At 34.7% G+C, this 12,849-nt stretch overlaps 1 protein-coding gene across 6 annotated transcripts in view; it reads left to right on the forward strand.

Moving 5' to 3' along the window:
- Positions 1-12,849, forward strand: part of MED13 (mediator complex subunit 13) — a 102,503-nt gene that overhangs the window by 4,027 nt on the left and 85,627 nt on the right. For all 6 annotated transcript variants that reach the window (XR_007412976.1, XR_003133719.3, XR_003133718.3 and 3 more), the window contains exon 3: positions 5,890-6,058. Coding sequence is in view for 3 of the 6 variants with exons in the window: in XM_025440645.3 (XP_025296430.3) it covers positions 5,890-6,058 (169 nt within the window). In the remaining 3 variants the exon portion in view is untranslated. The remainder of the gene's footprint in view (positions 1-5,889; positions 6,059-12,849) is intronic.

A 12,849-nucleotide genomic window follows, 5' to 3' on the forward strand; every position in this document is an offset into this window, starting at 1 on the left:
GATATTTATGTAATGTTTTAGCTCCCCCCCGCAACTTGTCGTTTACTTTAGAATGTTGTTACTTAAAATCAGACATATCTTAAAGAATAATAAGGTCTTTTCAGATGGAGTATATTTGTCTCGCCTTTTTCTTTGCTCCAGGGACACCGTCTGCCTCCCTTTTGGGATAATTAGTCTGCCTCTGTCTCTCTAGCTAACCCCTTTTTCATTTCTTCCCATCTGTGGCACTCTATTCCCTTCTTTTAAGCTCCCCTGAGAAGAGAGCAGCTGGACAGTAGGGGTGGCATCAGCTGCAGGAGGCAATCCTGAGTTCCAAGTGGAGGTGTAGCACTGAGGAAAGGGGAACCGGAAGGACCCAGGTGGTAACTAAAAAGCTGGTTAATTTAGTTTGAGCTTGCTTTTTGCAGGCACAGGCAGTGCCCTTCTGTTTGGTTCAGCACCTACCACATCTTGTTATTAAAATGCTTCTGATTATGGTGGTATTTCCCTTCTTGGTGGGGGAAAGAGGGAAGGCATTCTATTTTGCAAAGATTAGAATTATTTTTCTTGCTAACTGAAATATTCAGTAATAAAAGTACAGAATTGCCTTTGCTTAACCCTCCTATTTCTTTCCATAGTGTATTTTAAAATAATAAACTTTTAATTTCAAAATAGTTTTAGATGTACATAAAATTTGCAAAGATGCTATATAGAGAGTTCCTGTATAGCTCTCACCCAGCTTCTTTGTTGTTACTATTAATATTTTTCACAACTAATGTACTAATATTGATATGCTGATATTCACTAAAGTCTGTACTTTATCTGGATTTCTTTTATTTTTATCTAAAATTCTCTTTCTATCCTATGTTCTCATCCAGGACACTACATTTTGTCATATCTCCTTAGGCTATTCTAGATTGTGATATTTTCTTACACTTGCCTTGTTTGATGATCTTGGTAGTTCTGAAGAGTCTGATCAGGTTCTATAGCGCATTTTGAATTTTGCCTGTCGGAATATCACGTAGCATGGGTTTGGGTCATTTTCTTTTCGAGTGTAGATGAGGTCTAGAAACAGAATGTAAATTCACCTTATTGCTAATTGGTTAAAATCTCCTCTTACAGCAAACCAAATCTAATTTGATACATATTTTAGACCTTCAGTTTACTTGTTTTATAGCAGTGGTCAGTACTGTTTAGTAGTTTGCAAAGACCTAATGATTTTGGGGTTAGGATTTTTGCTAACTAGTATTGGCCTAACTGTAACATTCCAGGAAGAGATTTGTTCAGAATATCCCTTGAATCCCAAAGCCAAAAACTAATTTTTTTTTTTTTAAACTTTGTGCTTTGCTTCCTCTAAGAGAATAGATATTTGTATCAATAGAAGAAGGATTAGGGAACAAAACTCTGATTACAGCTTTTTAAATTTTATTTATTTATTTATTTAGAATTTGTAGCACACCTCATTTTTTTTTTTTTTTTTTTTTTTTTGGTAGCACACCTCATTTAGCGGTTGTGTGATAGAGGTATAAAATTGGACCTGGGAAAATTTTAGCTTGATTTCTCCAGTCACAAGTCTCTCTATATAGTGGGCTGATTGGTTCTTGTAAGTGTACTATTTACGTTAAAGCAAGATTGTTTTATTACCATTAATGTGTCCTTGAAGGAGAAGAGTTTTCTGGATATTTTTTTGTGCCTCAACCTTTTCGGAATTTTATTGCTGTCATTATTGGCTTTTCATCTTTCCCTTAAATCAAAATCAAAATAAAAACTATTCCCTTTCCTGAGGTTGCATCTTTAAAAAAAAAAAAAATCATAGTAGGCTAGACTGTGATGAGACTCTTGGAGAAAACTGATACCTGGAGAACTAAAAAAACAGACTCAGTCAGGGCTAAAAATATTTGTTATTTTTTCTGGCTCCTGTGGTGTATATATGGGATTTTAGCAACTTGTCCAAATACTTTCATTATACCAGAATTTCATCATAATACTGTTAAACTAAATGGGCCATTGTTTAGTCCTAGAATTTAATTTTAGATTCTTTTATTAAAGAATATTAATTATAGTGGAATTTAACCTTAAGTGGCAGGTTTAACAGGATTGGCAAACACATAAACAGCAGCCAAGTATAGGAATCTCATGTCAGCCAAATTTTTAAAAAAAAATTGTTTTGCACTCCCAACTATCCTGAAGGGAGTTAATTCATTTCTGTCTTCTTTTCCATAGTTTACTTGTTACCCAGATTTTTATTTTAACTGGTTTTCTAGGGCCATTTTTCTTTGTCATATTTCTTTTATGTACTACCTGTTTTGAGCAAGGAAGTGTATCTTTAAATCTTCAAAGATAATCATCAACATATATTCAGGGGTTTTTTAAACCAGAGTTTTTCAGGTTTTGCTGTAGGTCAGTGCTGCTGCCAGCTTAAGGTTCTCAGTAATATTTGTTGAATGAATGGCTATGAATGGGCAATTATTATTTAAGACAAACACTGAATTAGACATTTAAATGTTTCTCTTTATTTTCTCAGGAAACTCATGGTATTTTCTACCATCATTTTTGACCCATTCATTATTCATTAGTATATGTTGTGTTTTACTAGCTTGGCAGAATTATTTAGGAAAAGATTCCTTTTTTACTGGTTTATTACTATGGAGATATTTAAAGATGTCAGTTTTGAGAAAAATGTTGAATACGAGTACTAGGTGTATCAGCTTTTTTGTAGTTTCAAATTTTTCTCCATTCAGAAATATTTTGATGATGAATCACAGTTTGTCATCACTATAATCTGTGTCCTCAGGAAAAAAAAATTTATGGTAATCAAATTTAGCATTTGAACTGTTGCATTTTCTTCAAGTATTTTGTAAAAAATTTTCAAGTAATAATAGAGTTCTAATGGAAAAGCACTATAAACAAAATTGAACCTATTTTCTCTGGGGATATAGGTACAAGTGGAGAAAAACATTTATTTAAATGCATTAAGCAGACTTTTTCCATTAGGCTATGGTTGATTAAATTAAAAAGAGCTAGGTAAAGATTTGCCATGTGTTTCCCTACCACCTCCCTTCTCTATTAAAATACGGTGTTGAGATTCAAGGACTGGTTTTAATTAGTGTAAGAGGTGCATATCACTGTCTTCGGTGGGTTGATTGTACCATTTCACTTTTCATATCTGAATACACAAGAAGTATTCAGTATTTTGCTACGGTTATTATATCATCAGGATATTAGAAGGTTGACTGAAGAGGCTCTTACTTCTAGGTGACATTCCCCCCTTCCCACCAAAATAAAAAAACCTTCAGACTTTTCATTGAGTGTTATTAGGACTTACTTCCTCAGCAGTAAAAGTAAAATTGTTGCTTTAGTGTGATAGTTGCTTAGTTATTTGCTGTATAGGTGAAGATATACTTTAGTTATTTGTTGGCTTAGAAAACCGTAACAAGTGGTCTATTCTTTGTTTCATGCATAAACTCCCATTTAGTGTTAATGAAAATTGTGGGCATTTGAGGGTATAATGTAAAATAAAGATTAAGTTCACCTGAGTTTCCCTAGATAAAATTCAGAGCAATGGGGGAGAAATGTTTGAAAATTAGTACTGACTAAATTTCTAAACTATATTTAGTATTCTTAGATCGTTTAACTTCAGGTTTAACTGAGATAGATTTTTTAAAATAAAAATCTTCAGAATTTTATGTAAAAAACGTATGTAAATTATTGTATTATGGGCTTTTACTATTCCAAAGACTTTTTTGTTTACTCTTTGTGGAAGGAAGGCAATTCATTCTCAAGTTTTAAGGGAATAATTTTCTGATGTTTGAAGTTTATAGTGACTGTACAACTTTGATATGTAATGGTAACTCTGTGTCTTGGATCTTTCTGGCTTTCAAATTTAGAACTAGTTAAGATTTTAGTAAAGGTTTCTTGTGCAGGACAAATGTTAGAACCATTGCTTCTCAGAAGGTAAGGATTTTTGAGATCAACGACAATAAAAATAAAATATACTAAATAAATTACAAAGAAGTGAAGAACTGGGAGATATTCGTAGCATAACTGGGAATTAAAAGCATGCATACTTTTAGTAATCATAAATCGTAAGTTGAGGTAAAACTCTTAATGTGACTACTTAATTTTGAAATGACAGAATCTGATTAGGCTGAAAGCAGATTGATTTTTACTTTTTTTCTCTCAGGAACTCAAAGATATACTTGTGATTAGACCCCTAAATAATTAAAGTGAAGTCACTGTGTGCCATTTCCCTTTCTTCTAGTCTACTGTTTTCTAAAGTGAAATTTGTGAAGTTTTGGCTTTAAATGGACATATATAAGGTTGTCTAAATATGTAGAATGTAAAACTTTTTTCTTTTTAATATTAATTATTTAAAATTATTCCAGGTCTCAAGTATTGTCATTTTCTAAAGCTTACCTCATTTTTTTAAAGTCTTACTTTTTTGGAAAAAATAATTGACTTGAAAGACTTGGCTAATTTATGAAACACTTTTAAAGAACAGCATAACATCAACATTAACCTTTGTAGTGGCACAAATTTCTACTGCAGTTAAAGTCCACTGTCATTATGCTTTTTAGTTAATGTTTAGTCTACCCATTTGTTCTGTAGGTTATGAATATAAACCATGTGTTCCTCTTAATACATGCTTCTGCTTTTATTCAAAAGTATCATAATTTATTATTTTTCTAAGGGTATAGCATAGATATTTTTAGTGTTGAATTGAGAAAGTTTTTATCATTTATTAAAGATGACTCATTTATAAAATGTTTGTAAACATATACAGGCTTTGGAATTATACTAAATTATGTTTGAAGTAATAAGTTAAAAGTTCAATTATCATTTGTAGCAGAATTCATTGGATGCTTTGTTTAAGATTAAAAGTGGATAGAGAATAAAAAAATTTTTTGAACTACATCTAGACTTATCCAGAAATGACTATGCTAACAATTTTTGATAAATTAACTTGGAGTGGTTAATAGAAGTGCTGGCAAAATTGAGGCTTTGTAGTTAGTGAAGGTAGTTATAACTTTGTATTGGAAGTTCTATTTAAAATCTAAGCCTTTGTATTTTAAAATTTCTTCCCCATGTAGAGGGATCCTGTATTGAATAGTAATTGTGGGAATCATTTGGTTGAAGAGACCTAAGGTGGCTAATAATGCATTGCTTGTTAGGCTCTGTGCCAAAAGCTTCCTTTTTATTCATCACTTATTTTTATAGTTGAGTTGTGGATTAGAATGCTGATGGACATAAAATATTTTTAGTTAATTATTAACTGCTAGTTTTTTTTGGCAGGCAGAATGCTGGAGGAATTAGGACAAAGTAACAAGCCAGCTTTGAAATTGGCATCTTAGATATAGAGTGTCTTTAATGTTTCCCGGCTTATACAAATGTTCTTTGTATTGGTACAAAAACCAAATCAGTATGTTTGCAGTTTATCATTGACTTTTTATTCAGTGGGAAGATAATTTTCAGGTACCTTAATGGAATACGTGACACTTAGGTGTTTTACTCCTTATGGACTAATTTTGAAACCTGATCTTCTAATGTCTAGAGATATATCGAAGTAATGGTAGCTCAATATTTTAAGGTTTAATAGGGTTTATGTAGTAGATGTAGTAGGGCTTATGAATTTATTTTTATGTTTTATTTTTTTAAAGATTTTATTTATTCGTGAGAGAGAGAGAGGGGCAGAGACACAGGCAGAGGGAGAGGCAGTCTCCATGCAGGGAGCCCGTCGTGGGACTCTACCCCGGGTCTCCAAGATCACACCCTGGGCTGAAGGTGGCGCTAAACTGCTGAGCCACCTGGGCTGCCCTGGGCTTATGAATTTAAACTGTCACACTTTTTACTTGGCTCTGAGTAGATATAGTGCCACTACTTTACTTTTTGTTTCTTTCATTTTTCTTGTAGAAGAGGAAGATGGAGTGTGGGAGAATGGACTTTCCTATGAATGTCGAACTCTGCTATTTAAAGCAGTTCACAATTTGTTGGAACGGTGTTTAATGAACCGGAACTTTGTACGCATTGGCAAATGGTTTGTAAAGCCTTATGAAAAAGATGAAAAACCTATAAATAAAAGGTAAGATATCTTATTTAAACCCTTACTATTTCTTTAGATTTGTTAATTACCGCTTTACAGAAAATGTGTACTAAAACAATCTATCTTACAGACATATGCAGCAAAGTACTATAAAGCATTCAATTTTGTTCGACTGCTTCACCCTTTTATTCATTTTGAGAATTTACGTGAAGTGGGAATAGGCTGTGTGTCAATTTAGTGATCTAAATTTTGATTTGGGATGATAGAAAAAATGTGAGATGAAAGCAGAGGCTTAAGCATTGAAGTACACTTTTTTAGTTGTGCAAATATATTTACAATAATCTGTTAAAATTAAGTAATATTGATACTTATTGAAGATAGTGATCTGTAGTTGTGTTTTGAATTGGGTTAACCCTTCTTCTTCCCAAACTTCTAATTTTGCTTTAATTAAAGTAATTTAAATTTGTGTTTTTCTGTGTAAGACATGTTTAGTCTTAGAATGTAATTCTTTTGAACTTTGAGTTAACCAAATTTATTTATTTATTTGTTTGTTTGTTTGTTTGTTTATTATTGGAGTTCAGTTTGCCAACAAATAGCTCATCCTGTCAAGTGCCCCCCCTCAGTGCCCATCACCCAGTCACCCCAACCCCCCGACCCACCTCCCTTTCTACTACCCCTTGTTTGTTTCTCAGGAGTCTCATGTTCAGTCATCCTCACTGGTATTTTCACTCATTTTCTATCCTTTCCCCTTTATTCCCTTTCACTATTTTTTATATTCCCCAAATGAATGAGACCATATAATGTTTGTCCTTCTCTGATTGACTTATTTCACTCAGCATAATACCCTCCAGGTCCATCCACCTTGAAGCAAATGGTGGGTGTTTGTCGTTTCTAATGGCTGAGTAATATTCCATTGTATACATATACCACATCATCTTTATCCATTCATCTTTTGATGGACACCGAGGTTCCTTCCACAGTTTGGCTATTGTGGACATTGCTGCTATAAACATTGGGGTGCAGGTGTTCTGGCGTTTCACTGCATTCATATCTTTGGGGTAAATCCCCAGCAGTATGACACATTTTTAGAGGATTTGCAGATAGAGGACTTTAAGAAAACTTCCTGTGCAGTTAGAAGCTTTAGGCTGCTACAGTTCTCTGTGATTTCTTTATTTTAGATTTTATTTACTTAGAGGGAGAGAGAGAATGCATGAGAAGGGGGAGGGACAGAAGAAGAAGGAGAGAGAATCCCAGGCAGACACCCCTCCTAGTACAGAGTCCAGCTCTGGGCTGGATTGCACAACCCAGAGATCGTGATCCAAGTTGAAATCAAGAGTTGGATGTTCAACTGACTGAGCCACCCAGGTGCCCCAGTTCTTTTTAGTTTAAATATGATTAAGGCACACTTTCTTAGAAGATTTGGTTCCAAGCACTGTTTAAATTAGTGAGGTTTCAAGAGGGATGAAACCGTAAGATAGGATGTGAGAGAAAAGGAAAATTTTTTTAGTTTTTCCTGAAAGATCTGAGGATATGAAGTAAACATTTGGTTATGTAGTATCCTTGTTGAGATGCTTTTATGCGTTCTTTTTTTTTTCCTGTATTTTTAAAAAAGATTTTATTTATTTGAGATAAAGAGAGCAGGAACACAAACAGAGGTGGGAAGGGCAGAGAGAGAGGGAGAAGCAGATTCTCCACTGAGCACAGAGCCTCATGAGGGGCTCCATCTCAGGACCCTGGGATCTTGACCCGAACTGAAGGCAGATACTTAACTAGCTGAGCCACCCAGGCATCCCCATCTTTTATGTCTTATGTACACATTGTTTTCAGTGTACACCTGGAACCTTTTCAAACTTCTCTTTTTAGTTTTAGTAGAAAGGATGAGTAGATAAGACTGGACAATCAAATCTCTTTCATTTTCTTCCTCTTTGAAAGTGAACATAAACCTTTATTGTCAACAAAATAATTGTACAAGTTAGGGATGAATTTGGTTGCAAAAGACAAGACCTAACTACTTGGCTTATATAGGAATTGATTTTTCTCTATAGCAAGGAGTCTGGAGGTAGGAGTCCAATACTGCTCTGTCTGTTCAATAATGTCAAGGAGTCAGGTTCCCAGGAATTTTCTGCCATGTCATCTTCTTGTTAGTAAGAAGAAATGGAGAAGAGACATTAGGTAGACAATTAGAAGAAGGGGAAATAAATGTCAGGATGGTAATCAGCAATGTTTAGCATAAACATTAATACAGTTTTAAGAAGTCAAGCAAATTACTGAGGACTAAAATGATGAAAAGCTGCGACCTGGGATGCCTGGGTGGCTGAGCGGTTTGGTGCCTGCCTTTGGCCCAGGGCGTGATCCTGGAATGCTGGGATCGAGTCCCACATTGGGCTCCTTGAGGCGAGCCTGCTTCTCCCTCTGCCTATGTCTCTGCCTCTCTCTGTGTCTCTCATGAATAAAAAAGTAAAATCTTAAAAAAAAAAACAAGTTGCAATTTAAGAACCAAATACTAGATATGCTCTTCAGAGGCATTCCCTTTTAATTCTTTTAATATACCTATTTAAAAATTAAAAGCAGATAACATGCTTATTCTTGAGTTTTCAGTTATTTTAGTTACTCAGTATTAATCTGTTGACTCTAAGATTTTATTTATTAGAGAGAGAGAGAGTGCAAGCAAGAGGAGTGCCTGGGGGGAGGTGGAGAGAGAATCTTATGCAGACTCTCTTCCAAGCGTGTGGAGCCCAATACAGTTTCAATCCCATGACCCTGAGATCATGACCCAAACCAGAATCAAGTCAGACACTTAACTGACTGAGCCACCCAGGCGCCCCTAACTTATTGAGTTTGTATTGATGGTTTAGCTGTTTTACACTTCTCCCTCCATACCAGCCACTTGTGTATACTCTTCTTGTTTTGTTTCTTTTTTATCTTGTTGGTGAGATTACAAGACTTGGTTTAAAAAAAAAAAAATATATATATATAGTTTATATTATGATTATTTAAATATTATTTGTAGCCCAGCCATATAGTATATTAGAATTATATCCCATTTCCTCTGTATCTTTTTGTTTTCTTCAGTGTTAATGATTTATCTCTATTTTCATTTAATTATCCATGTCTGGGGTTGGTAAACTCCACAGGGTAAATATAGCCTGCCACCTGTTTTTGTAAATAAAGTTTTATTGTAACACAGTTAAGCTCATTCACTTATAGATTATTTTATGCCTGCTTTCATACTATAGCAGAATCCTACAGATGTAATAGGACAGATGACCCACAAAGCCTAAAATATTTAGCCTACAATATTTACTCACTGGTTCTTTTCAGATGAAGTTTGCTGACCTCTCATCTAAATACCTATTGGTAATTGACTCCTGGAGTATCTACCAGAAGTACAAATCTTGCCCCCAATCTTTATTATTTTGTGTAATCTACTAGTTTCTTTTTTCTCTCTTGTTAATTAATATCTCTGTTTGAGCCTTTCATTCTTCTGTTCCAGTTTGGACTGGTTGTTTTATAGGCTTGTTCCCTTTGCCTTTTTTGGTTAGATCCCTTATTTCCTAGATCTCATGTTCACTTTCTTTTTTTTTTTTTTTTTTTTTTACTATTTTGGTAGTGTCCATCCTCCAGTAGTTTCCTGAGAAGGGAATAAGTGAGAGGTAGTATTTTGGGATCCAGAATGTATGAATTAACCTTCTTTTCTAACTCTTGAGGCTTCTGGGCACTAAAATGGTAACTGGAAATTGTATGTAAGTAGCTATGAAGTTGCAGGCTTTAGTACGGTGATTGGCCATTTTATTGGGTGCCTGTTGCCCAACTACATATCTGTATGTATTCCTCCCCACCTCCATCCCTTTGAGTTAATTATTTTCCCCAGAGAAGTCCTGCAGTCTCCGGACTAGCGAGTTTAAGCTTGGCTGTGAATGTTTAGGAAGCCTACTGGATAAAGAAGGCTGTCTGTATATTTATATTGGGGAAATACTATACTTGTATGGTATTTGGATTTTCACTTGATTTCTCTTTTACATACATCATTTCAGCTGTCTCTGGTATCCCTTAAGTGCAGAGTTCCTCTCTTTTCATCCAATTCAAAGTGAACTTCTAAGTTTTCTACTGATCTGGAATAATGTAAAGAAGCCTGTCTATAGTATAGAGAAGTGGGTCTAGGAGTCTGACTTACTTATTTGACCTTTCATTCTTTTGTTTTACACTATGTATCCACCTTTAGAGATCTACCAGTGTCTTCAACTTCTGTGCCTTTCTGGACTTGTGTGGGTTTGATTCAGTTTGCATCATGGTTTCTTCCCTTTAGCCTTTCTCTACTAAGTTACTGTTTTTGCCTTTGCTTGTTAGCTCCCCCAATTTTTTTTTGCTCCCCAAATTTTGTAGCCAGACTTTATCTGCTGCCTTCAGTTCTATCATTCTCTTTGTGCTCCCCCTGCTTTTTACTATTTCAGCGGAAGGTATTTCACAAAGAGGTAGAGGTAAATGTGTTCAATGAGCAGTGTAAGATACTGGATATATCTTTATTTCTCTTCATGAAAGCAGCTCTCTTAATGGGCTATTAATAGGAAATACAACTTTTCATATTGGAGATTTCCATGAATCCCGTAGATTCTACTTGTTATTTAATTATGTAGTTGAGCACTAGTGTTTTTCTGTGGGCTGACCCATTTAGAAGGGGAACTAAATTCAAATTGTGTTTTATTAATGGAGTAGTACCAGAAATAATATATGCTCTTTTGAGTTACTTTAGTCGTGGTACAGAACCGATTTTATCCAGGAAGGGTAAGTGCTGTTCCCCAAATCACTTTTCATAGGAACTTCACTGCTATCTCCCCTCCCTTTTAAATAGAAAAGCTGGTAGAAAAATCAAGCAGCTAAGTCTCAACTGCTTTTATGACTTGGGAGTACTTATTTTTCTATTAAATTCAATGGAATATTAGGAAGGTAGATAAATATTGGATTATAAATTGCATTTCTAGCTTACTATGAAACCAAACCATTAAGCATCATGTATACTATTTTTATTTACTGATCAATTCCCTATTTGTTGAACTTATATAAGCATTTAAAAAAATTTAATTGTAAGAATGTTACAGAGCAAGTGGGGGTTCAGGGGATGGAGAGAGAGAATCTTAAGCAGATTCTGCACCCAATGTGGAGCCTGACACAGGGCTCCATCTCATGACCCTGAAATTATGATTTTTTTTTTTTTTTTGAAATTATGATCTGAGTCGAATTAAGAGTTGGACTCTCAATTGACTGAGTCACCCAGGTGCCTCAGACAATTGTGTTAATTCTTTTTTTTGTGTGTGTGTGTATGTGTGTTAATTCTTTTTAAGAATGTTTATACAAGTTCTTGGGGTGCCTGGATGGCTCAGTTGGTTAAGTGTCCAACGCAGGATTTCAACTCAGATTGTGATGTTAGGATCATGAGATCAGCTGTGTATGGCACCATGCTCAGCAGGGAATCTGCTGAGATTCTCTCTCCCTCTGCCTCTTTCCCCATTCATGTGCTTTCTCTCATGCTCTCTTTCTCTAAATATAAAATCTTTTAAAAATTAACATAATTGTCAAGGAAATTGGTACTATGAAACTGGTTTGATTTGAACAAAGGAGAAAACAGTATTCCAGACTTTTTCTTTATTCTTCCTCCCTTTATTCCCCTTAAATATAGATTCTCAACTTCTAATAATCTGTTCTTCAATGTCATTAACTGTCTGATTAAGTGTAATAATCTTCAGGGACGGAAAGAGAGGAAATGGAATTAAATCTAGTGGTATAGCTAGGCTAGCTGTAAAGAACTCCTCAATTCTATAGGTAATTACAGAAATTTAAGAAGTTATTAGGGTAATTAACACAAATTTAAAAGGTTTACTTTTAAATCTACCATCTTCAGGTATTAAAAGAATGACCAGTGTTTTGTCTTCACAGTTTAGGTGTTTTCCTACAGTGTAGGAAACTAGATCAGATGACAGTCGATGTGTTTGCTAGTGAAACCACAGGCAAATGGGTATAAGTGCCAATGCTTTACTCTAGGTTTTCAATAGGCTCTTAGTAAAAAGACATTGCAAATTTGTGATGTTTGCATGTGCATTAGAATAAGATTATTTTGAATAAGAACCTAATTTTGTGCTTGGCTAGTGGTTAGCTGAGTGGCCAGTTAAGTTTGTGTATTTACTAAGAGTTTTAAATGCTTGTAGGACGGTATACAGAGTAGAAAGATATTGGTAAGGATTTTTTTTAAGACTGCTAGTCTAGTATCTTACAGTATGTATAGGAGGTTTGCTAATTAAGTGGCAGTTGAGATTGTATAGGAGAGAATTAGTATATAATTTTACTCTTTTCCCTCAACTACAGGTATAGCCATATAATTTCTATGGGAAAAATATATTGTTCACTTGGTAAATCTGCTTTGAGATTTTTACTCTACTATTTAACTTCAATTTTAAAAGCCAGTATAGGAGATCTATATATCGTGTATATATATGTGTATATAATCAGCACATATATATATAATACACTGGATAGAATAAATCTTTGTGTAATATAAAGGAGATTGGTTTAAATGTCTGGTTCTGTACATCTTTTTTTATTTTTAAGGTTTTATTTATTTATTTAGATTTTACTTATTTGAGAGAGTGTGTGTATGTGCGTGAGTGGAAGGAGAGGGCAAGAGAGAGAATCTCAAGCAGGCTGTACTGAATGTGGAACCTGACGAGGGGCTTGATCCCATGACCTTGGGCTCATGACCTGAGCCAGAGTCAGGAGTTGGATGCTTACCTGACTAAGCTACACAGGCACCTCTAGGTCTGTATGTTCTAGGCCCTTAT

The sequence above is a fragment of the Canis lupus genome, chromosome 9 (assembly GCF_003254725.2).
Source record: "Canis lupus dingo isolate Sandy chromosome 9, ASM325472v2, whole genome shotgun sequence".
NCBI lineage: Eukaryota > Metazoa > Chordata > Mammalia > Carnivora > Canidae > Canis > Canis lupus.